The 27,461-nt window shown below is 34.0% G+C and overlaps 3 protein-coding genes across 13 annotated transcripts in view; 2 read left to right on the top strand and 1 right to left on the bottom strand.

Moving 5' to 3' along the window:
• LOC150100692 (AN1-type zinc finger protein 2A) overlaps positions 1–27,461 on the bottom strand; it is a 316,183-nt gene that overhangs the window by 259,164 nt on the left and 29,558 nt on the right. The window lies entirely within an intron of this gene.
• LOC150100693 (kelch-like protein 10) lies at positions 103–10,574 on the top strand. The gene is made up of 6 exons (XM_090401401.1): positions 103–886; positions 3,945–4,422; positions 5,514–5,683; positions 6,728–6,836; positions 8,726–9,058; positions 10,120–10,574. The coding sequence occupies exons 1-6, from the start codon at positions 432–434 to the stop codon at positions 10,354–10,356; spliced, it is 1,782 nt and encodes a 593-aa protein (XP_090257527.1). The 5' UTR covers positions 103–431; the 3' UTR covers positions 10,357–10,574.
• Positions 21,469–27,461, top strand: part of LOC150100691 (kelch-like protein 10) — a 36,864-nt gene continuing 30,871 nt past the window's right edge. For 5 of the 6 annotated variants that reach the window (XM_090401809.1, XM_090401811.1, XM_090401810.1 and 2 more), the window contains exon 1: positions 21,470–22,168. In XM_090401809.1, the coding sequence (XP_090257935.1) occupies positions 21,756–22,168 (413 nt within the window). In that variant the 5' untranslated portion in view covers positions 21,470–21,755. Of the gene's footprint in view, positions 22,169–27,461 lie in introns of all 6 variants that reach the window. The other variant, XM_090401813.1, reaches the window with a different exon arrangement.

Below are 27,461 nucleotides of genomic sequence, written 5' to 3'. Positions count from 1 at the left end.
ATTTTCTTTTTATATTTTCATAAACAAGTACGGGTGGTTTACAACAATAGAACTACAAGCGCCCTCAGAATAAATGACGCAACTATTTGAAACTATGGCTAATGCTAAACAATCGCGAATATTTATCCACCAAAATTCATAACAATGACTAACCAATAGCATTATTTGAAGTCTGATAGAGATAACAACACCAATCGACAACAACAAAACAGCTGAAACATTTCAGACCATTGAAAGGTTAGCCCGGGCGTCTGTTTGAAATTCAAGCCCAGGTGCAAGAGGGCAACAGTTGTAGTGGTTATTGAAGATCTACGCTTTAGTACAGAACCACCACGGCTTACCGTACCATAACTGGTTACCTTAAAAAGAAAATTATTAACCAGGACCGAAACTGTCACCGCAAATTTATACAGCTGCATAAAGAACTGGGGATGGATCCTAAATATCGGGATGGCGTCCTCAGCTTTCAAGGTATGGAAGTCTTGAACGACATGAGAAAAGAAGGGGAATTGTGCGATGGTCTACTTCGAACTATGGATGGCGGTGTGTTTCTTATTCACAGATCCATCATGACCGCGTGTAGTCCTTACTTCCGTGCCCTCTTCACAAGCACCCTAAACGCCGAAGAACGTCGCGAAATTAAGATTCCTGGCATTTCAGCAGATATGTTACGCCTTATAATCGAATACGCCTATACTAGAATAACCCACGTCCACTGTGGCAATGTAACTGAAGTGTTGCCTGCTGCCGACCAATTCAATGTCATAGGAATGATCGACGACTGCTGTCGTTTCCTTCTTGACAACATGGATGTCGAAAACTGTATTGGAATCCGGAGATTTGCGCACGACTACTTCTGTCCGGAATTAGAGAAAGCAGCACACAAGTAAGTAAAAAGCTAGTAGTAAACACACTGATTGTGACAAATTTTCATTTGCAAAATACAAATAATTAATAATATAGGAATATATGGAGAACACACTCTAAACAGAAATGGTAAAAAATTGATTGACTTTGTAATTTATAATAACCTAAAAATAATGAATTCCTTCTATAAACATAAAGACATACATAAATATACTTGGGCAGCAAGAGGATGGAAATCAACATTAGATTACTTTATATTAAATGAAAAGGCATCAAATTTTTCACTAGATGTAAGAGTTCACAGAGGATATGAAATAAGCAGTGACCACTTCCTTGTTAAAATAAAATTAAGATTACCACCTAAATGGCTACAAGTAACAAGAACAGAAAGAAAAATTGAAACATTTGTTTATAAAACTAGACTATTGAATGACACAAATGTACAATGGCTATATGAAGAAAGAATTAACCAATATCTAGATAAAATAAAACAAAATGAAGAAATAGAAATAGAATGGCTTAATATAAAAACGATACTAAATGCACAGCAAATGAAAGCTTAGGAAAGACCAAAAAATTCAATAAAAGGAAAAAACTGAAGATCTGGGATGATACAATCAAAGAAATAATCAAAAAGAAAAAAGAAGCCTATCAAAAATGGTTAAGCAGTAAAAGATTAGAAGATGAAACAGAATATAAAAGAATAAGAGCCATAGCTAAAAGAGAAGTCAGAAAAAGACATAGAGAATCATGGAACAAATTTGTTTCTAATTTAGAACATGATTTACATAAAATAAGATCCAATGTATATAAGATTTTGAAACACTTAAATGCAGATACTAAAGAAAATGTAAAATTAGACACCGAATTGAAATTAGAAGAATTTCTAAATTACTACACAGAACTGTGGACAGACGAATATTTTAAAAAAGACAACTGGCAAACAATTAACGAAAATAAAAGGAAATAACTGAAGAATTAGAAATCAGCCTGAAAGAAACAAGAAACGGAAAATCACCTGAAGAAGAAAAGCTAGGTTCAGAATTATATAAATATGCAGGAATAAGGTTTAAAGCGAGACCCTTATTATTTTTAAATAAAATCTATTCAATAAGTAACCCACAACAGAATGGAAAAAAGCAATTGTGATTCCTATCTTTACGAAAGGTAATAGAGATGACCCTAAAAATAGAGGTATCAGTATACTAAATTCCTGTTACAAAATATATAGCAGAATCTTAAATAGCAAACTAATGAAATATTCCGAAAAGTTTATTTTGGAAGTACAGAATGGATTTAGAAAAGAACGATCATGTATAGACCCGGCCTTTTGCCTAAAATTAAGAATAGAGAAAAGAAAAGAATATAATTTAGAAACACATATTGCATTTATTGACTTTGAAAAAGAATTTGACAAAGTTAAAAGAAACATATTATTTAACATATTAAAAGAAAGACAAATACCAAATAATATCCTAAAAGCTATCACAAGTATGTATGAAAATAATCAAATACAAATAAGATTAATCACGAGCTATCATATAAGAGAGAGATAAACCAAGGGTTCCGACAGGGATGTCCCCCCTCAGCAACTCTTTTTAATATTTACCTAAATGAAATAATAATAAAATGAATAAAAATTTATTTACATCAAGGAATTAAACTTTATCCTACAGTGAACTTAAACACTCTCCTCTTTGCCGACGACCAAATAATAATTACAAATTCTGAAGATAACTTACAGAAAGCTATTTTAGATCTAAATGAGATATCCAAAGATTATGGTATGATAATATCAACGGAAAAATCAAAAATTATTGCCTTTAAAGGACAAGATCCAGCAAGAACTAAAATAGTAATAGATAACAAGATCTTAGAACAGGTGAATTCATTTAACTACCTAGGATGTACGATCACATATGAAAATGAAAAAGATATAAACGTAAAAATTGCAAAATATTTAAAAATAACAGATGTAATTAACTCTATATTTAAACCAAACCTAGTTCAAAAACAAACTAGACTACAAGTATACAAAACATTAGCCCTACCAGTCTTAATGTATGGAAACGAAATCTGGACAATAAAACAAAAAGACAAACAAAGATTAATAACAGCAGAAATGAAGTTTATGAGAAATAGAAAAAATGAAAAAATATAAACATAAATGGATGGAACACGTTCAAAGAATGAAAACAGAAAGATTACCAAAACAAGCCTTAAAGTACAAGCCATTAGGAAAAAGAAAACCAGGACATCCTCTTAAACGATTCAACGATGACTTCTAAGGCCGGAACAGGCCATGCTAGGCCTAAATCCTTGATACGCATGATGATGATGATTATTATGAAATAATTAATACAAATAAATAATAAGGTATGTGCATACTATGAATGATACGTGACAAAATATGGCAAAAACGTTTATTCGTCATAGATCTGGAAAAATCACTACAGAAACAGCGATATGAAGAACTGCGAAATAACATGAATGAATCAATAGGCTGTCCCGATTATTTATGCGGTTTTTGATTATTAATTACTTTTTCATTTTTAATTGTTTTCTTTTACTCTTTTTGCGAATCAAAATCTTGAAATTAAAACTATTGCACTATTTCTTAAATATTTCGTTGAAACTAAATGTTTAAGTTAGATTCATTAAAACAGATCGAGTTGCTGATCGGTGATGCCCATATTCTGCCCAGTAACTTTTGTCATGACATAATTCATAATAATGTATTGAAAAAAAATTGTTAGCACACCATTTTTATGAGAATGTTGTAAATCCGTCGTACATTTAGTAATTGGGATGGGCTAACAGATAATCTATAAACCTTGCTCTAGCGACCAATTTGGAGAGTCACCTCGACTAAAAAAAGTTCTATGTTCTAAATTAAAATACAATATATGTATAAAAAAATCCTTTGACCAACAATAGTTCGAATGTGCTATATAAAAGCCATTCGTAGGGGAAGCCATATAAAAAATAGTGCAAGTTATTTACGTCACATATTAATATTTGTCACTTTCTTTTTTAAAACTAATATATTTTAATCCAATAATTTGTTTATTCCGCAGGTACTTGATGACTAATTTTGTTGAGGTAGTTGCACAAAGTGAAGAACTGTTACAACTTAATTTAGAAGACGTTATTCCCATCTTTAGCTGCGAAGAACTGAATGTTGCTAACGAGGAAATTGCTTGGGAAGCTGTGATCCTATGGATCGAATACGATCTTGAACATCGGAAAATGCACATCGCCGATTTGATGAACTGCCTTCGCTTAGGTCTGATAGACACTGAATACTTTATGAAAAAGGTAAAGCAACATCCCTTGGTATATAGCAATGACACATGCAAACCAATTGTCATTGACTCTCTCAAATTTTACTACGATCTGGAAATGATTACCAAAAAGAATGACGAAATCATTACGCCACAGTTGGCTCTCCCAAGAATACCGCACGAAATCATGTTTACCATCGGAGGTTGGAGTGGAGGTAGACCTAGTAGCATTGTGGAGACATATGACACAAGAGCTGACAGATGGATAATGGTAAGAGAAATATTTAGATATCCAAATGAGTTTATAGCATTATGATAACTGACATTTACACTGTTCGGGCCCTATAATATGACATGATATTATATATATTTATATATATATATATATATATATATATATATATATATATATATATATATATATATATATATATATATGCACAAAGACAGTACATATGTATATTAGTAGTTTAATATGGGTTTCCGCCCAGAGCTTCGTCTGATTTTTGTTCACCGAAGCGGACAAATACCAGAGACATAACATAAAAACGATTCAAGTAATTAATTGTTTATATCATGTTAAAGCAACTAAGGCTATAAGATAAATGCGTTATGACTAGAAAGTGTATGCATGTGTTCCTCTAACCGATCTCCATGCAGAAACAACTAAAAAAACCTGTCCAATCTGTATAAATCGGCGATAACTCATCTTCGGTTAAAAAGCCTTTTTAAATATTTCTTCTATTCTTTTTGCATTACGGTGAGAATTGAACCTAGAGATTTCCTACCAAATAAGCTGCACGATGGACACTAGCGAGTCACAGCTGTGTTATGAAGAATTGAGTAGAGCAGCTGTAACTCGCCACCATGAAAAGGGAGAGTGGGCATACGTACAGCCTACTCTGCCATCATGCGTATCAGATATTGCTCTGAACTCCTATGGTATTATTTGCTTTCTAGCGTTTACGGTAGTTGCTTATTTGCTGTTGCACAAAAGCAACGTTAATGGAAGCCACGGAAAGAAAACGTAAACACGAATACCGTTTGTTTATAGTTGCATCGAAGTTTAGAATGAAAACCAGTGCGTGTAGAAAAGATGGAAATAAATAACTTCCAGAAGTATATGCTATCCATATGAAGAAATCATAAGAGAATATGACTTTTACTTCTTAAATACATTAACTATGATGAATACAGGCGGAACATGTGTGGTGATCTCAAACAGCAACTTTAATAGTAATGCAGCAACGCTCTTTAAATTTATGTGAGGGGATAGTATATGCTACTTTCTTTGAGTATTCCTGCAAATTGTAACGCTAGTCTTTAAGTACTAAACTACTATTAATCTATTCCATAATTTAGGTGGACGAGGTGGATCCTGTTGGACCACGTGCTTATCACAAGTGTGCAGTGATCGGTTTCGACATATACGTTATCGGTGGATTTGATGGTATGGAATACTTCAGTAGTTGCCGCAGTTTCAATGCTGTTACAAAGAAGTGGAGAGAGATTGCTCCTATGCACTGTCGCAGGTAATTTGCATACTATTACAATATGGTGCAATTCTATGTTAATAATTCAATCTGTATATATTTGTTTGTTCCAACGTAGTTGTTGTACCAGTTTTTCTTCAGAGAGGTGCCCTAACTGTATGAAACATTTCTCGTATTTTACGAGAAATGTTTCATACAGTTAGATTTATGATTCGTGAAAGATTTAGCAAATATACGAGGGCTAGAAAGGAAGTAGTGCCAACATTGTCGTGGTTGGGAGAATGTTTTCAAACTGCACCTGATACTGATAACAGTACCCATGGAGGAATGCAGACCACTCAGACAGCAGAACAGATACACAGACCAATGAGAAACGAAAGGAAAAAAACTGTGTTTAAAGAAGATCAACGCATATTTGTCGCATATTGCTGTCAGCATGTTGCAAATATCGAAATAATGGCCACAATGACACAGGGTCAGGACGCCCCAATTTTCAGCCAAAGTATGGCGCGTCTGCAGTTACTGCATGTGGCAGGCGATGGGTAGCAATATGGTTTGAATGATGACATAGAACTTATCATTCAGCGTGCCAACGATCTTTCGCATTCCTAAGATATTGTGCATCATGTGGAACACTATCAAGTGGAAGGTACCAATCTCTGAAGAGAGTTTCCGTGCTGTTTACCCAACTCTAATTAGATGGTTAAATAATTTAAAATAAATATATTTTACATTCTCATTTTGGTTTTTGTTCGATTAAAATGAAATTAATTTTTATGTCGGTTCTCAGTTCTTATGCGTCTGTTGCTTGGACCCTAGTTGCATGTTGTACTTTATGTAGACGAATGCAGTCATCAGTGGATAACTGCATTCGTATACATAAAGTTCTAATATCAGAAACTTCCAATAGAGAATTTAATAACTATTCACCTTTAAGAAAATTTTGGTATTCCTCCTTAGTGCTTAATTTTATGTACATACTCGAAGTTCCTGAATAAAATAAGCGTTTATTTGAAATAACTGTAACTGATCATGAAAAATAGTTCGTATTCGAATTAAAATCTTTTTCACAATGCTTTCCAGATGTTATGTGAGTGCAGCAACCGTGGATGGCCTAATATATGCGATGGGAGGATACAATGGCCAATATCGACTGAACACAGCAGAGAGCTACCACCCAAAAAGCAATCAGGTATGAAGGTATCGTCCAATAGTCACGAATATAAACATTATCCACAGTTGAAATTACACTACATGGCATATATATAAGGATAAATGCTTGCAAAGAAATCTCACTCAATCCCTAAAAATGCTCTTTTGTTTTCTCTTATACTCTATTTCAAGGAATAATACCTAAATGTGACCATCTACTCTCTAGATTCTAGGGTGAAAATGGGAGTTTATTTTGACCCAAAATTTAAGCAGAATACTTAAATTTTGCTTGGAAATGTAAGCTTCAGAGCTTCTTCATCCTTCTTCCACTTCTCTTTTCCTCCAAATAAAGCTTAACTAGATTATGATAGCAGCCCTCTCTCTCTCTCTCTCTCTCTCTCTCTCTCTCTCTCTCATTTTGATACTTAGCATTAGCACTTTTCAGTAGAGAAAATGTGTGGTGTAACTCACAAAATACAGGATAGTCCACATGTCTTGAGGCCTTTCAAAAGTTTTAAAAAAATGGGTATCCATACATGTGATCCACTCTAAGCGGACTTAGGAAGACTTTTATAGCCAAATTTCAAATAGTATCTTCAGATAGTGTTTCATATTTGGGTGTGTTTTGCAAGATTCTCAAATCACTTTAGATATGATCTGTCTATTTGTTTAACCCAGTTTCTATTTAACCTCGATTCTCCTGTATTGATGTACACTAATACAAGCACTGAAATTTTGTAAATGTAATCGTTTATATGTGACAGCTTTCGACTACGAAACCTTTATAATCACAGTAATGGATTATCTAGATCGACGCACACCTTTAGGATGGAGATACGAAACGTATAAAAACGAAGAGCATTTTGAAGAGCTTTTCTAATGAAGTTAATTTAGCTAATTTTATATGGAGGAGGAGGAGGAGGATTTCCTTCACCAAAACTTAGTCTCCTCATGTTCCTCCGCATAATACACAAACGGGTAAACCATCAACAAAAACAAACAAAATCAAGGTTATAATGCCTAGTTACATTCAGCCAGCTAGGCGTAATTGACAACAACCGTCTGTAAATTTTTCATTCATTTTATTCATTTTCGTTGTCTACCATATAAAGGTTTCTCGCATAGAATTCGAATCCAGTGAAAGTCAAATGTCAGGACATCACGTCTTTGACTTTCACTGCATTCAGAGAAGACAAAATTTCAACCGAAGTATCAACTTTATCACGATATAAAAAAAGACAAAATTGACTTCCTCAATAACTCGAATGTACACAATAGCAAAATACACACATGCATTTGGTATTTGAAAGACTTTTTTTAACCTTAAGAGTGATATTCGATCAGATAACACTTACTAAATGTTTTGCTACTCATCCTCATCAATGATATTAAGTGCTATCTAATCTCATTCGCTGTATTTATATTTGTAAGTAATGTCGCCTAATGTGAATACAGTAACATTTGCCTGTTTTTATCATTGCGATAGTAAGCTGAATTTACAGATCGCATCGCAGTGTTTGAGTGTAGATAAATGAACAACTTCACAAGCGGCGATTAAAAGAATATATTAATGTGAAAGTATTTCTGCCTTATACTGTAATTCGTAAAATTATAATTAAAATTAAAAAGTTACGATAATAAACCACTATAAGTAAAACAGGGTGCTTCGTAAAAATGCTTGTTCCCCCCCCCCCCCCCAACCAACTACAAAAACTCAAAAATCAAATCACCAATCAAACCGCCACCAAAAAAAAAAAAAAAAATTGCCATCGCATTACTGAATGCAAAGATGGGAACTACAAATATCTTTATAGATGGGGGCATTTCATAGGGATTACTAAACTAATACAGAAAATGATGTTAGCGTTTGTAATCATAGTTCTTATTAAAGTTGAGAATATTTCCTCTTATATAAGTTTGTTATTTTAGTGGACCTTCATTGCACCCATGAATATTCAGAGAAGCGATGCTAGTGCCACTACACTGGATGAACTGATCTTCATTACTGGTGGATTTAACGGTACTGAATGTCTTAATTCGGTTGAGTTCTATTCTCCTGACTTAAATCAATGGACTCTCGTCGCACCGATGAAGATTCGTCGCAGTGGAGTCTGTTGCATCGGTCATCATGGAAAGCTGTATGTTTTGGGCGGTTTCAACGGTGTGAGTCGCCTAAGTAATGGAGAGAAATATGATCCTGAAAAGGATGTGTGGAGCGCGATTCCAGACATGAGTTTCCCAAGAAGTAATTTTGCCATTGAGGTAAGAATGCGAAATGTACAAAGAAAAATCTGATTACGTTTGTTAAAATACTAAACTGTTTCCTTCATCAGAGACAATATTCTGAGCATAAGATAATCAAACCATAGGTTTACTTTCTTTTATACTTTTATTTTATTTATACGATTATTTTATTAATTATATGAAGAGCCATCGTTTTTTACAATTAACTATTATTACAATGTTAATAATTCACTGAAGGACTAAGTTTCATACATCTGCTTTTCTCCCACTTTTCCCAAAACATTTTTCTTTCATTCATAACGCCTTAAAATTAGGGAATAGCGGTAGAGAATTATGATCAAGAGAAAAACTGTCCTTCCAAACTGATGCTTGATTGATCGAGAGTGAATAGGGCATTGCTTTCCGACCAACTAACTGGCTATGGTGTCAGATCGCAGTGTAGCATGAATGTTTGTGAATATCATGAGATGGTACACGCCCAATATGATGCCACCACCAGAACCACTCTACTTAATAGAGGCTTAGATTAGTTCAAAGAATTCCATATTGCGTGTCTAGAACAGAGTCTTTACTACACACAAAAGGTTTTCAACCTTCCGTGCGAAAAATTCGCATAAAAACGAAGGATAATTCTTGTTTTGAAAGAATTGCGCAGGTAGAGAGAGAGAGAAGAGTTTTTGAGTTATTTCGTTTGAAAGAAAGTATTTAGAGATGCCAGACTAACCGTAAGAACAGTATTCTATCACAGGGAAGATTTGTGATCTGTACAGAGTTCAAAAAGAAAATAATGCTGAGAAGCAAAAGAGAAAACATAGCTTTTTTGAGTAAAAAAAAAAACTATATTTATGATATGTCTATGCCAAAGAAAAATTCCAAGTGAAAATATCTTATCTGGTTTGGATACTTTCAAAACATAAAAACAAATAAAAATGTTCCAGTTTTTTTTTCGCGTACATCATAATGTAATTATGTAATTTGGTGTAATTTTCAGATTTACAATTTGCTAGTCATTATCATTGCAAAAGTACATGAGCAATTAAAAATTTACTCTTAAATAATTTTCTGTTATTTTGTATTAGATTATGGATGATATGATCTTTGTAATGGGAGGATTCAATGGAGTATCCACTATCTTCCACGTTGAATGCTACGATGCCAAAGCTAATGAATGGTTTGAAGCTACAGATATGAATACTATCCGCTCAGCATTGGCAGCTTGTGTCATACCATCACTTCCTAACGTTCGCGATTACATCCACAAAAATAGAGATCATCTGATGGAAGAAAAGAGACTCAAGCTTCTTGGGTTAGAATAATTGCAGCAGAACTAATGTCTGTGTATAAGTTGTGAAGTTTATTACTTTGAAGTCTTAATCACAGTATAAAATTTGGGGGTAAAAAGCAAAAGCAAAAAATAGTGGACGTATAAATTTAATACAATAAACTAAGAGGAACAGATGAAGATTTTTCTAATCGTTATTTGTAATATTTGAAATATTATATGAAAACAATAAACAATGAATATTTCAAAGCATTTTCATGGTAAATCTGGAAAGTTTTTTCTTATTAAGCAATTTTATCTTTATAATGAGGCTTCTATTTAAAAGCCCTTTTTGTATATAAATACATCACTTATTTTATTTTTGTATCGAAATTATTTTCAAATTAAAACAACATTTTATAAATACATTTTAGGTTGCAAACATGCTATAATTAAAGCTAAAATTTGTGCCCTCCGTAGACCTACATTCTTTACATTATAAGCAGAAAAAATATATATATAAAGCTTTATTCTCACCATATTATTTTTGGCTGTCACTACTGGTACAATATTTTACAAAAATAACAAAACCTTTGCCAAGATTTTGTTATTTTTAGGGATAATATTTTTCGGAATCCTTCTCAGCTACAACAGATAACGTATAATTTTTTTAAACTGCTTTACAATTAGACTGTTTCTATCACTGTGCAATGCCCTTTAGAAATTCGTGCAGTTGCTTTTTCTCCTCCTTCCGCCCCCCCCCAATTTCCTAAAATTATTTGCACATATGGAAAACACTTTTTAATTACATCACAATATAATATTTAATTATAATATATAATTACATTTAAAAATAATAATTTTAAAAAAGTGTCAGTTTGTCTACTTGTTGCAAAAATTTTATCTTTTTCCAAGTTTTTCTCCAGATAAATAATTTTAATGCTTTTCCTTCAAAATAATGATTTGGATCTCCAATCAATAGTTAATGACAGATGCATAAAAATTTATACAGTTATTCTTCAATAATTACAGTTAAGGCTGTGCAGTCCACTGAGAATGTGTGTGTGACTGCGTGTGCGTGCGCTTGCCCTTGCGCCTATTTGCGTGCAAAATCACGAGTTTCAGAGGAAAATCCTGTCATCGTTACCGCCACCACAACGTGACACTGACTAACTCTTCTTCAATTAAAAATCCTTATAAATGTTCTTCTTAGGGTGGATTCCAACTTGGGTTTTTCTCACCAAAAGACATCGTCCTTGAAGGCCAAGGTATAGAGAGTATTACTGAATTACTCTAAGTATTCGATGTTTTCATCTTGCCTCTGAATAGAGCAGCAAACGCAAAATGTGCGTGAGTCAGCGAAACCTGATTAAAAATAAATTAAATAAAATGAATACTAATAAAAAATAAAAATGTGGTTCTCTTTGAAATCATATCTTTTGAACAGTACAGTAAAGTAGCGTGACAAACGATGCCAAAGCTGAGCACGTGTAAAGCTGTTATAATGCTATCACTTTTTTTTAATATCAGTGCTTTCCAAATATGGATATTTCTATCCGTTATATCGTCTCAAAGGACTTTTCAAGTGAAGGTGAGTTTTAGCAAGTGTCATATACTAAGGAAGCAGCGTTTTTCCTCTCGGAAAACCTCGAATTTTCATTTTACAAAACAGATAAACTAAAGAATAGATAGACATAGAAGACTGTTCAAGAGAGGACTGACCCCCTTACAGGAATCGAAATTGCTTGTCTGTGACAGGTAGGCAGAAAAGACATAGTCTATTTAATGCGATGTAACTTGAACCCAGATATTTTATGCATTGTAGATTTTAGGCCATGGGACTTAACGCGTCAAGCAAGAAATAGTTGGAACTGTTTGGTTTCTCGGTCTGAATTATGACATGTCCTGGTGTGTGAGACTCAATGGCCTATTTGTTTCGAGTAATTTGTCTTCATATAAATCTGATTAATGTCATAACAGGGCAATTAATCCTACTTCCATAGTGCACTGTCCTAGTGAATGTTCAAAATAGATGGTTTTGCTTTTTTGTAGGTATAAAACCCAAGATGTTTGGTGTAAAATCCTACCACCTTCATATAAGACTAACATCTCATCACGGTAACTGAAAAGACATAGTCTATTTAATGCGATGTAACTTGAACCCAGATATTTTATGCATTGTAGATTTTAGTCAATAAAACTTTCTACATCTTTCTCTCATCCTGAGCTTTTATTAAATAAGGTCAAAGCACCTTGTGGCAACTTGTTTAGGTAAAATTTATAAGCTCTGCATTACTTCAACCTTGGCATTCTTTGGACCTGGCTCTCACTGACGAGACTTCAATAAAGGGCGAAACCGGTCTGAGTAGTGGCCCTTGCCTTTAATGCATAGCATCATACATCTCTGCAAGGGGATGTGCTTTGCATTAGGGGGAAATACTAAGGAAAGTGATCAGACTTAATCCACCTTTACCAAGTTGCCTCAAACTTGCACCATGTGCAGGCGCAAACTTGATGTATTTGTCTGTTTGCTTACTTGGGAAAAAGGATTAAAACCAAGTTTAAAAAATTAATTCGTATCTTTAACATATATATATAAAGTTTTTTACCTTGGGTATAATATATGTTAAAGATACCAAGCTATTTTAAACCTGGTTTTTACTCAATTTTCCAAGTAAGCAAACAGACAAATATAAGTTAAATTTGCGCCTGCGCGTAATGCAAGTCTAGTGACCTGTAAAGTAGTACAAGTCTAGGCAACTCGCGGTAAAGCTCTGATCACTATTCTTAATATTTACCCTTAATGCAAAGCCCATCTCCTTGAGGAGATGTATGATGCTATGCATTAAAGGCAAGGGGGCCACTACCCAGACCGGTTTAGATCTTTATTGAGGTCTCATCAGTGGGAGCCAAGCTTAGAAATACCAAGGTTAAGTAATACAGAGCTTCTCTCATCCTGAGATTTTTATTTATTAAGGGCAAAGCACCTTTTGGTAACTTGTTTTGGTAAAATACCTAAGCTCTGTATTACTTAACCTTGGTATTTCTAAGCCTGGCTCCCACTGAAGAGACCTCAATAAAGGTCGAAACCGGTCTGGGTAGTGGCCCCTTGCCTTTAATGCATAGCATCATACATCATACATACTCGTGGTAAAGGTGAAATAAGCTTTGTATTATTTTAATTATCTTAAAATAATACAAATAAGATAATACATATTAAGAAAATACTTTGTATTATCTTAATATTTATCCTTAATGCAAAAGCCCCTTAAGGCTTTGCATTAAAGGTAAATATTAAAGAGTAGTGATCAGAGCTTATTTCACCTTTACCACGAGTTGCCTAGACTTGTACTACTTTACGGATCACTTAGACTTGCATTACGTGTAGGCGCAAACTTGACTTATATTTGTCTGTTTGCTTACTTGGAAAATGGAGTAAAAACCAGGTTTAAAATAGCTTGGTATCTTTAACATATATATATTATATATATATATATATATATATCCAATTGACAATCACATATACATGGGTGGTAAATCTGGAAACCATGAAATTATAAACAATTTATAATTTCAAAATTATTTTTATTTTTCGACATAATCTACCTTAAGATTAATACATTTATTCCAGCGATGATCCAGCAGCATTATCCCGTCTCTGTAGTGGTTCTCAGTAACATCTGAAAAATACCCCTCTACAACTGCAATCACCTCTTGATTCGAAGAAAAACTAACCAGCGAGGAAGAGTTTTTAGTTTTGGAAAGAGACAGAAGTCAGAGGGAGCCAAATCTGTGGAATATGGTGGATGTTCCAATAATTCATAGTGCAGATCCTTAATTTTCCCATTGCCAAAACACCTTTGTGGGCAGATGCATTGTCCTGATGAAAGATGATTTTTTTCTTCTGCAAATCGGGTCTTTTCTCACGAATTTTTTCATCTAGTCTGATTAAAAGATCGGAATAATATTCCCCGGTTATTGTTTTATCCTTTTCAAGATAATTAATAAACAAAATGCCTTTAGCATCCCAAAACACCGATGTCATGAGCTTTCCTACTGATGGAACCGACTTGGTCTCCTTTGGCGCTGAACAACTGGCTTCTGTCCACTGTTTTGACTGCTGTTTGGATTCTGGTGTGTAATGGTGAATCCAAGTCTCATTCATAGTAAAAAATCGATGCACAAAATCAGTTTTATTCTTGTTAAAATGTTCCAAGCACTCTTCAGAGATTTTAATGCGAGTGCATTTTTGATCTGCTGTGAGCAAGCGCGGCACCCATCTTGCTCACAGAAGATGAAGCTTTTCATTTGCAATTCTTCATGCAAAATATATCTTACATGTTCTTTTGAAATGCCTATAGTCTCAGCAATTTCACGCACTTTAACTCGCCAGTCATCCAATACCATATCGTGCATTTGATCAATGATTTCTGGTGTTGTTACACTTTTTGGACGTCTTTCACGGATCATCTTCAAGGCTGGTACGGACGCGTTTAAACTCAGCAGCCCTTTTCTTAATTGTCGAAAACGAAGGAGAAGAGTGCCCATAAACTTTTATTAACTTACATGAATTTCTTTTGGCGTTAAACCTTCTTTTACAAAGAATTTTATAACCGCACGATACTCAATTTTATCCATTTCAAGGGATACAGACAACACTTTGGCTTTCGACAGCTGTATTAAAAAACTACTCGATAGAACTTGCAATTTCACATGGATGCTTATGACAGATGTACCAACTCAGAAAAAAAAATCATTTCAGCCACCCACGTATATTCAAAATCTAGTTGCTCATAATTGGTCATATCAGAATAAATAAATTTAAAAAAATAATAATAATAAACCGATTTATGTAGCTGGTTAATAAATCTTTACACAGTTTCCTAATCTTTATATGGTTGAGCAATTTTAGTATACGAGTAATTATTTGTAATCCCTCTACATACACGAATACATATACATTCAGTACATGTGTTCATGTATGCACGTAGTTCGCTGAATTAAATCGACAGATTTTCAACATTAATAAAAGTATTTGATGATATTTTTACTGTTATTTAATATCAGTTAGACAAAGTGCCCCCGATTAAGTACACGTTTACTATCTGCATATAAGCATGTTATTAAACTAGTATATAACGAACTGTGTCGCTTAATTTTATTTTGTTACAGCTTGATTTTCACTATCTACTACTCACATTGAAATTTTTATATTTTCTAAGGACTGATAATATTTTTATTTTCAAGGACCAGCACCGAGCTATGGATTCTACTGCGGGAAACGATTCGCTAGAGCTTATGTATCTTGTTACTTCCATTTGAGCATTTAGATGGATGATTTTCATCATCTGGCATGAAATCATCATGATGCTTTCAGTTGGATTTAGTTGTAATTACGGCCGAAGCAAGTACAAAGCCAATATATTAAGTCCATTCGTTTCATGTTGTTGTTCAGTGGTTTGTCTTTTCGCGGGAGAGAGACGATAAACTTGAGCTTCCGGGAACAAAAATAAATACCATGTCACTTCCACCTAAGACAGACTAACTCGCCGTAAGCTGAAAAGCACTTGTAAAGTTGCTTACATCCTACATGAGATTCGAATGTAGGTCTGAATAAAAAATGTTTCGTCCTCGCGACTCTGCTAACTGCCCTTTCTCATTCGAAGTCTAAAATGGCGTGGGACAGTTGATCTCTAAAGAAGGAATTTTGAATTATCTAACAGTTATCCAATACATGGTACAAGTTTATGAGTTCCATATGTTTACGACCTTTCATGGATATATACAGGAATGAACAAATTATGCAAAACCCTACTCGTCATGCAAAACATGAACTCGCCCGAGATCCCTCACTTTTATAATACGTTCCAATATTATTAGCATATTTATAGAAAAACACCACTTATCAATTGCACATTCTGGTTTAAACAAATCAATTGATGGTCCACTGCAGTATTCTATTATAAGATTCTCTAAGCCGGAACCTGAAGCGTTATTCCTTTCATAGATTTTATTATATTCATCATACTACACATGTGTCCAAAAGCTAAAGACGAACTACATTTTTATCTGTATATGAAAAAATTTTCATAACTACAGCCAAATGTGGACATAAATTTATTGCCATCATACTAATAAATTATATTACGCAAAACGTGTGATATATTTCGTACAAATTAAATTGCAATACGTTTTTGGCAAAAGTTAAAAATTTCCTACGGACGTAGTTAAGGAAGTAATGTACTTACAGAAAACTATGAGGAGAGACATTTCAGTATGGGATATGTCCACCCTTAACTGCGGTGCATCTCTCACAACATCGTACTATGCTCAGCACCAAGTGATTCAGGAGTTCGTGGGGCAAACTGGCCTACTCTTCCTTCAGTGCAAGGATAAGGTCCTGAGTGTTTTTCTGGAAGAGAATTTCGAGCAGCAATGCGTCTCCCTACTGCGTTCCAGAAGTGTTCTATAGAGTTGAGATCTGGGGAGCGTGCTGGCCACTCGATTTGATTAATATCCTCAATCTCTAGAAGTGTCTCCACTGCTCGTGTACGATATGGTGTGGCATTGTCATCCACAGAAATGAATTCTTCACCTACAGCATCACAGAACAATCAAACATGACGTTGAAGAACTTCGTTGCAATATCGTTCATAGTCAGCCATAGCCCCTTTTTCCAGCACTTGTAGCTCGGTGCGTCCATTAAGCATAATGCCTTTCCACACGATGACACCAACACTGCCCTATCTATCCCTTTCAAGAACATTCTCGCGCTGGTAAGTAGTACCACTTTCACGCCAGATCAAGTGCCATCTAGAATCTGAGGAAAGACTAAAACGTAAAGAGTACATTAACCCATTTGTGTCTTGTCCAATTTTTATGTATACATCACTGAAAACGTGAACGTGCTTTACGAGTTGCTGTGGATAAAGGGACGTAGACTACAGACCTTCGGGCGTATAGGCCTACTTGTAGAAGGTACATTACCACATTTTGTCGAGATATTCGCGTACCTGTGCTGGAATAGAGCAGACTTGTAAGCTGACCTGCCGTGGTGTGCCGATTGCGTTTTGCTGTTATAACCAAAAATCTGTCTTCATGATCAGTGGTAGAGTGAGGGTGACCTCTTAGCAAACGTCTGGAACGCATTCCATTGATTTGAAATGCTTCCCAGAGCCTGGATATAACAGTATGTGAGTTTCCAAACTCTCTGGAAATATCAGTAATTCTGCGGCCTTCTTCAAGCTTGCCAATAATTCTTCGCCGCGTGAAATCATCTAGAATCTAGATGATGTGTTTCAGACATTGCAAGACATCCAAGTTTTCAACTTTATTCCTTCACGAAAAGCGCTTCCTTCAACAAAATTCGCTTAGCGCAGCCTTTTGCCTTTTATCCTGTTGAGTACTATCAAGCGACCCCTTTAAGCGCAATTCGAAAATTTGAATGTGTATCCGCTTTCTACTTGAAATCGTCAGTTTTACAAATTGCCACAACCTGATTCGTCTGAATTTGCGGTTGTAATCTTCATATTAATTTGAAGCAAAATGGGAACCTGTTCCTTGTGTGACTTAAATGGTGATTTAAGAATGTCACCAAGCTTTGGATTTAAAATGGCTTTTGTAACATACGCAAAATGATCTTTAGGGGATATTAAATGACGAAAATGGCTATTGAGCGTCTTGATTTCAGAATCACTCTGCATTCAATACTTGATTCAGAATCGCTTTATATTTTATATTGACTCTTTTCCAGATGGCCAATAAATAGTATTTCATATAGAGCAGGTACCATATACATACTTCACTATTATTTTTTTCCCAAAAAATCTTTTATTAAAGGTATTTTTTATTAAATAAAACATTCTATTTTGTCCAGTCTGTAGCTACTTGCCAGATGGCAAAATCTACTCGACATGTGCGAGCGAGCGAGCGAGCTTATGTTTGTGGAGCCCTATATATATATATATATATATACCCACTATTTCAAAATAATTTTGTAATTCACTATACTTTACACTGTACCGAATCTAAGTAAGTCAGAATTAGTAATTAAGATGATAATACAACAAAAAATACTAATAATCTTGTTTATAGAGGATTTCCCCAAAATGTTTCCCCAATCAACTGGAAGGTAATAGCATTCAGCACATGTAACTATGATGGAAACCCTTTTGGGTAGGTGCCCACGCTATGTTAAAACATAAATAAAAATATAAAATATAATTAAAAACCCGCAGTGCATCGAAGGTATTTATGTACTTTTGCACCCTTTGGTAGCAGAGTCACACAAACAAAAAAATACAAAAAAGCATTTTATTACAGACAAGAGTCGTACACAGTTGCTTTTTACTAAACTGTTCATTTAAAAATGTAGGCTACGTGAAGCTATTTATGGTTTTTATGTAAATCACATGCCACGGGCCTCCAACTTGTTGAAATATATATGAGAAAATTATGAGAACTCGACGAAATATGAGGAAATGGGACATAAAATTCCGTCGTGGAGCTCAAGACTGTTGTCTTGTGACAGGAGCATAAAGAACATAAAGATAGAAAGGTGCTTGAAAAGTTCTCTTCTGTCCTTAGGAAGATTACGGAATGACTCATATAAGCGTGTCCTGCTCTTTCATGTCAACGCAACAGCTCACACTACTGACATTGTTGACAATAATTCAATGGGAAATTCTCCAACATTATACTGCCAGTAGCGATCTTGTGCCAAGTGTGTGTGCTACTTGTTTTGGTCCTATTTATCAGCACCGCTATGGACAACTATTTTCCACAGCTGATGCAGTTATATACAGCTTACACGAACAACCAGCGGAGATATAACCCACTGATGAACCGCAAAATAAAGTAAAAATAAAATAAAATTGCAGAAAAAAAAAACTGTGATCACCGGAATATCCTACAAAATGCAAACTATAATATATGCCAGATGCTGCCAAATATCTCCGTAAAAATATACGACTATTTCTTCTGATCTACAATGACTTGAAACCCTCCCAGCAAGTTCCATCTAAATGTATCTCATATCATTGACATCAGGAGCACAAACCCAGTACATTGAAAGATATTTAAGTTCTCGATTTCTCCGATTTTTTTTTTGTTTCTTTGTTTGTTATTTATACAGGACTCTGGTAATAGATCAGATGAAATGTGGTTGCGTGATCCTTTTCTGTAAGATTCTAATCCAGATAAAAAACTTAACACAGGAAAAAAAGATATACTCTTGACTCTAAAAGCACAGTCAATAACATGATATGCTTTGATTGGAAAGACCTGGGTTTGAATTTCTTAACTGGGAGGAGCATTCTTTCCCATTAAACTTTCTCCTCCAAACTACTAATGTAGCGATTAATTCTATAAAAACAATTTCTCTCTCTCTCTCTCTCTCTCTCTCTCTCTCTCTCTGGTCTCAAACACACGGCTGATCAAAAACTGATATTCAGCTCAAAGACTGACTTTATTTCTCCTTACCACCCTGTACCACCCTACACTGTAGAGAGGGTTATGAGTGCCCTTTCAGCTTAATGTGTCAAACATCGCATCCCCATTAGTGAATGCTAACCATTTCAGACTTGGAGACCGAATTTCAAGCAAAGAAAAAAAATCAGCAGCTGGATTTCAAATGTTTCAAGGTGATCAGAAACCGTGTAACTTTATCCAAAACTGTAAATGGGGGGAAGTGTAGTCGAAGAAAGGCGATAATAAGATACAAAACAAAAGAAACTACAACATACTCTTAGATTCGTTAAAGCGTTTTTATTATGCCGAAATATAATTCTGTGCTGACCACTAACTGTTATTATGTTACAAAACACATAACATCCATCGATGGAATATTTTGGGTTGTGTATTTGCAACATTTTACTAGGGTTTGAAAAGCTGATAAAGTGGGTCACAATAAACAGTAAAGATGTTATTTTTAGTTTTAAATTTACGAAACTTTATGCAAAAAAAAAGTATACAAGCAAATATATGCCGATGATGAGGAAGAAATTAGAACTGAAATAAGAGTTACAATTCGACGGTAGGTGGAAGTACACTCGCAAACGATTAAAAATTGTAAATGGCTTCGTGTAAGCTTTTCTTTGGCCTCAACTTAGTGAAAGACAACTCTGAAAGAAAGGGCTTTGGATCATAACCGGATTCTTGATGTGATCAGACCTCAAATGGAAACAAGGTAAGTGCTCAAGAAATGCTCACAACATGGCATTAATGACGTGCTAGATATAAAAAAATCAACACAACTTATTGATTAGATAAATAACATTGATGTTTTTAATTATTTGCAGTATCAGAATCAGTTAATGATTTCTGAAATGAAATTCAGTTATTGTTTCTAAAAGAATTTACTTATATATACAACTTTTCCATTAAAAAAAAATTCGGAAATTTCCTGATATTAAGGACATTGTTATTAAACAAAGACTGCATTTGTCTTCACTCTCAAATTTCACTACCAACAGTACCAACAGGTTAGCTTTATTTATTTGGCTTAACAGTCAGTTGACTTCATTACAATTCTTTAAAGTTGACTTCTTATCAATGTGCGCTCTACGATCGGTTTTTTAAAAACATGTTTATACTTGTTTTACACCTAGCATGTCATTAATGCCATGTTGTGAACATTATTCTTATTTTACACTGTGAAAAGATTTTAAAATTAGGGAAATATCCAATCTCAATTCTTCCCAGGCAATCTAACACGAATTTATTTACAATATTTGCTTGTTTAAGATGCGATTTATCCTGGACACAATAATAACATGATCATTATTGAAATAGAAGAATTTATTGAGGAATGTCAAGATCATCTTCATGGATTATCACACCATGAAAGATGATATTCATTATCTAATGCTGTGATAATTCCCCCATAACAGGGGTATGGGTAATTCTGTAGATTAACCAGGATGAATATTTTACCAATTTAACTCTGTGATAGACTAACACACAGTTATGTGGGTAAGCAGTGGTTACTTGTTTCTATGTTCTATTCAAACAGTAGTTTTCAATTCCTAATCATGGAATAAACATTCGATATCTTAAAGTTATATTTACGCTGTTGTTTTGGTACTGCAAGCAATATCAAAACAAGCGGTGTAACAATGAATTTGTAATACAGAACAGTGGTTCTAACAAATAACGTAAAAATGCATGTTAACACACTATCAAAAAAAAAAATCACAACAATAATCCAACAACACTGCTAGATCATAAATCAACAATAAAATAAAACCGTTCTGATATATCAAATATTTACAAAGTCACTCGGGCATCCGTTCGTTCAGGCCCGGGTGCCAGAGGACAACAGCTGTAGTGGTTATCGAAGATCTCCACTGTAGTGCAAGACCACAAGGACCTACCGTACCATAACTGGTTAATTTATTTTGTTTTCAACTATTAACCAGTACTTTTTTAGAACACATTACCGTCCTCTTCGATAGTATGGAAGTCCTGAACGAGATGAGGAAAGAAGGGGAATTGTGCGATGGTCTACTTCGAACTACGGATGGCGGTGTGTTTCTTATTCACAGATCCATCATGACCGCGTGTAGTCCTTACTTCCGTGCCCTCTTCACAAGCACCCTAAACGCCCAAGAACGTCATGAAATTACCATTCCTGGCATTTCCGCTGATATGTTATATCTTATAATCAAATATGCCTATACTGGAATAACCCACGTCTACTGTGGCAACGTAACTGATCTATTGCCGGCTGCCGACCAATTTAATGTGATAGGAATGATCGACGACTGCTGTTACTTCATTCTAGACAACATAAATGCCGAAAACTGTATTGGAATCCGGAGATTTGCGCACGACTACTTCTGTACGGAAATGGAAAAAGCAGCGGACGCGTAAGTAAAAATATCTATAAAAAGTTGACTAACATTAACGAAATAATACAAAACTGTTAGTATGCAACGATGTTTTGCAATCCAATGCTTATTTTTTAAAAAAATAAGCAGTCTACAAAATCTTAGAATTTCATCATAGGATTAAAATGCGGGATAGTTTGATCTAAAAAAAACTTTTGCAAGAGTGGCGTCATTAATTTACCGAAGATAAGACATTATATTCTTGCCTTGAATTTATGTATTATTAAAATTAAGAGAAATGGAAGAGGTTATTTATTTTATTTTATTTTTATTTATTTATTTATTTTTTTTTTTTTGCGAAAGTGACAAGACAGGACTATTTTGGTTGCAGTGAAGTTGACTAGGATCTCTTTCTTTGACTCATTTCAGGCGAAGTACGTAGGTACTTCGCGTATATTCCGTAGGAACTCCTTCGATCAACTGAACAGTTTGTCAAACGAGATGGAAGAACGAAAGCGTGATGTCATCAATGAAACTGTACAAAGAATCAGTCACTCGGGCATCCGCTAAACGGAAGATGATGCAGAGAAGACAACTAGAAACTCTTGATTTGCAACTAATGTTCATGCATTAGTAAAAAAAATCTGAAAATAGAAAGCCATCGCCAATAAAATGATCAACATGTAGAAGACAGAAGGTGACTTCTATAACCAAATCTGAAGTGTTCTGAAAATGCGATGGCTTGAGGTTTGTCCAGATATTGCTATGGTATATATCTACCCGAGATGGGTGACAAGACAACACAATCACATGCAGTTCATGAGTGACGAAAACCATATTGAAAAGCTTTCATTAGATGAGGAAGCATAATGAAGTTGATAGTTATTGATGGCATTCTTATTACTTTTAAAAGGATCAAAGTGAGAGTAATGGGAGTGACAGATCAACGTTTAGCATTTATTTTTCGTTTTATATGTGTTTAATAAGCCTAACAGGTTCGCTTTTTTCCCCCGTCTATAAATATATTACAACACTTTTCCAGACAGATGGATTTTGGTGAAATTTGGCGTTTAAAGTCTTCACTAAATTATATAAAATTATCAAAAATCGCAACAGTGACTCTTAAACCAGGTACTATGGCGGGTCACTAACTATTCTTATTGTAAGAATCATTAAAACAAATTATCTGATGTAACTCCGATTCTAATTCGAATATTATCGATCTGCTACTTTCATTCGACAGAAGTATGAAGCTTAAATTAAATAAAAAAATAAAAAAGCTCACTACTTTGAAAATAGCGTCCCTAGAAAAACGCCCTTTTCTTCACCCTCCTCTGTAGGTAACAGCTACTAGTAGCACCATTCAACTGATTTTGGATGTACTTATTTCTAACATTATTGATGCTCTACAGAGGTTTTCAGCACAATCGAATAAAAATGCAGTGATTGTAATGGAGCCACGTATCTTTCGAAGTTATCTCACCATTCAACCGATTCCGACTCAACTTCTAATGCCGTTATTTTTTTCTTATATTTCTTAAGGTACTTTGGGAAATTCATGTTCAGTTAGACTAAAATGAAGGAATAATAGTTTGAGAGAGCAGCTTCCACCTCAGGCACATGTGCAGATGAAATCATGCAACCATTTTGGACAAAATATGGAAAACTGTTGTTCAAATTTTGCTTAAGCCCTTGACAATATACATGTTTGAGTTTAAAAAAAAAAAAGAAGGGAAGAAAATAACATGACGCGGACACCACTACAAGTTGGCAGTCTCATAAAAACGTATCATATATAATCTCCTAAAAAGCACCTCATTCAAAAAATAAGCTAACTTATTCTTTTTGATCTCTCGGGGGGACCCTGTAACCCCTAGAGAGAGCGTCCCCTGGGTGGCGGATAGGGGAGACAACCATGTGTGTGTGTGTGTGTGTGTGTGTGTGTGTGTGTGTGTGTGTGTGTGTGTGTGTGGTCCGAATATACTGAATAAGGACTCGTGGACCAACAGGGCCATAATGGACAACCATCTTGATTGTAAGGGAAGCAGCACTCCCATGGCCCCCCTAGCTGGATCTATGCTCTCCTTCTTCTACTTTGAGGAAGATCCACTTACTTTAATCTTTCCTATAAGGCCTTATCAGGCAACTCTTCTTATTTTATGACCTTTATGCTATTAGAGTACTCGAGGGCCATGGGGTCTTTTCATTTCTGGCTTTACAACTATGCCCTCTCTATAAACCTTACTATAATTCTTCTATAATCTACTCTTTCCCCCCTTCAATATACCCTATTCCTCCTATGGGTTTAAATTCGAAAGAAGGCTAGTTCAGAAGCCTTAAGGTAGCAGCCCTACCACTGAACTATTCCATCGTCAGGCTAGTCCCCTGACATGGAGAACATAATTCTACTTGTAAGCTGACAGAAAAAGATAATCAGATTGAATCTATGGGAAGCGACCCTGGAATGGAAAACGTAAAACAAAATGGAAACGACAAAATATAATACACATAGCAAATTGGAATGTAAGAGGAATAGCATATAAAGAAATAGAATTAGACCAATTATTGAATGAAAGAAATTTTAAAATAGCAGTAATCACTGAAACAAAAAAAGAAATTAAAAGGAACTATGAGAACCGAAAATTTTAATGTGATATACAGTGGAGTCGACAGAGACCAAAGAGCACAAGCAGGAGTCATAATTTGGATTCATAACTCCCTTTCAAAACAGTTAAAACATTATAAATTATGGAATGAAAGAATAATACAAGCTAGATTAAAAATAGATAGAGGCTATTTAACAATAATTGGTTTATATGGCCCAGAAGAAGGAAGAGAACAGGATAATATTGATTTTTATAATCAGCTACAAAACATATATAATAAAATAAATAAAAATGATTACATAATTTTAGCAGGAGACTTAAATGTAAGTATTGGAAACACAAAAATTAATAATAATATAGGAATACATGGAGAACATACTCTAAATAGGAATAGTAAAAAAATGATTGACTTTGTAGTTTATAATAACCTAAAAATAATATTAAATGAAATATTATATTAAATGAAAAGACATCACAATTTTCACTAGATGTTAGAGTTCATAGAGGATATGAAATAAGCAGTAACCACTTCCTGGTTAAAATAAAATTAAGAATACCACCTATATGGCTATAAGTAACAAGAACAGAAAGAAAAATTTGAAACATTTGTTTATAAAACTAGACTATTGAATGACACAAATGTACAATGGCTATATGAACAAAGAATTAACCAATATCTAGATAAAATAAAACAAAATGAAGAAATAGAAATAGAATGGCTTAATATAAAAACGATACTAAATGCAGCAGCAAATGAAAGCTTAGGAAAGACCAAAAAATTCAATAAAAGGAAAACACTGAAGATCTGGGATGATACAATCAAAGAAATAATCAAAAAGAAAAAAGAAGCCTATCAAAAATGGTTAAGCAGTAAAAGATTAGAAGATGAAACAGAATATAAAAGAATAAGAGCCATAGCTAAAAGAGAAGTCAGAAAAAGACATAGAGAATCATGGAACAAATTTGTTTCTAATTTAGAACATGATTTATATAAAATAAGACCCAATGTATATAAGATTTTGAAACACTTAAATGCAGATACCAAAGAAAACATAAAATTAAACACCGAATTGAAATTAGAAGAATTTCTAAATTACTACTCAGAATTGTGGACAGACAAATATTTAAAAAAAAAAAACTTCCAAACAATTAACGAAAATGGAAAGAAAATAACTAAAGAATTAGAAATCAGTCTGAAAGAAACAAGAAACGGAAAATCACCTGGAGAAGATAAGCTAGGTTCAGAACTATATAAATACGCAGGAACAAGATTCAAAGAAAGACTCTTATTATTTTTAAATAAAATGTATTCTACTGGTATCCCCCAATAGAATGGAAAAAAGCAATTGTGATTCCTATCTTTAAAAAAGGTAATAGAGATGACCCTAAAAACTATAGAGGTATCAGTATACTAAATTCCTGTTACAAAATATATAGCAGAATCTTAAATAGCAAACTAATGAAATATTCCGAAAACTTTATTTTGCAAGTACAGAATGGATTTAGAAAAGAACGATCATGAATAGACCCGGTCATTTGCCTAAAATTAATAATAGGGAAAAGAAGAGAATACAATTTAGAAACACATATTGAATTTATTGACTTTGAAAAAGAATTTGACAAAGTTAAAAGAAACATATTATTTAACATATTAAAAGAAAGACAAATACCAAATAATATCCTAAAAGCTATCACAAGTACATATGAAAATAATCAAATACAAATAAGATTAAATCACGAGCTATGATACACGAGAGAGATAAACCAAGGGGTCCGACAGGGATGTCCCCTCTCAGCATCTCTTTTTAATATTTACCTAAATGAAATAATAATAAAATGAATAAAAATTTATTTACATCAAGGAATTAAACTTTCTCCTACAGTAAACTTAAACACTCTCCTCTTTGCCGACGACCAAATAATAATTACAAATTCTGAAGATAACTTACAGAAAGTTATTTTAGATCTAAATGAGATAGCCAAATATTATGGTATGATAATATCAACAGAAAAAAATAAAAAAATATGGCCTTTAAAGGACAAGATCCAGCAAGAACTAAAATAGTAATAGATAACAAGATCTTAGAACAGATGAATTCATTTAAATACCTAGGATGTATGATCACATATGAAAATGAAAAAGATATAAACGTAAAAATTACAAAATATTTAAAAATAACAGGTGTAATTAACTCTATATTTAAACCAAACCTAGTTCAAAAACAAACCAGACTAAAAGTATACAATACATTAGCCCTACCAGTCTTAATGTATGGAAGCGAAATCTGGACAATAAAAAAAAGACAAACAAAGATTAACAACAGCAGAAATGAAGTTTATGAGAAAAACTGCAAAGTATATCCTGTTTGATCACAAAAGAAACGAAGAAATTATGAAAAAATTAAACCAAGAACCAGTAATAGAAAATATTAAAAAATATAAACCTAAATGGATGGAACACGTTCAAAGAATGAAAATAGAAAGATTACCAAAACCAGTCTTAAAGTACAAGTCATTAGGAAAAAGAAAACCAGGACGTCCTCTTAAACGATTCAACGATGACTTATAAGACCGAAACAGGCCATGTTAGGCCTAAATCCTTGATACGCATGATGATGATGATGATAATGATCCTTTTTAATCAAGTGTTGTTATTATATGTGTTATGTTGTTATTATTATAAAATATCATTATTGTTGAGCACACGCTAATCTATAGTAATGATT

Source organism: Typopeltis vanoorti, chromosome 12 (assembly GCF_054136105.1).
Source record: "Typopeltis vanoorti isolate ZY-2024b chromosome 12, IOZ_Tvanoo_1.0, whole genome shotgun sequence".
In the NCBI taxonomy this organism is placed as follows: domain Eukaryota; kingdom Metazoa; phylum Arthropoda; class Arachnida; order Uropygi; family Thelyphonidae; genus Typopeltis; species Typopeltis vanoorti.
This window is presented reverse-complemented; position numbering and strand designations above follow the sequence as displayed.

Excerpts from the sequence above, each read along its gene's own strand:
- LOC150100693 (XM_090401401.1), top strand. The coding sequence starts at position 432 with ATGGATCCTAAATATCGGGATGGCGTCCTCAGCTTTCAAGGTATGGAA. Across the intron at positions 5,684-6,727 it reads GCTCCTATGCACTGTCGCAG|ATGTTATGTGAGTGCAGCAA; the intron begins GTAATTTGCATA and ends AATGCTTTCCAG. Across the intron at positions 9,059-10,119 it reads GAAGTAATTTTGCCATTGAG|ATTATGGATGATATGATCTT; the intron begins GTAAGAATGCGA and ends ATTTTGTATTAG.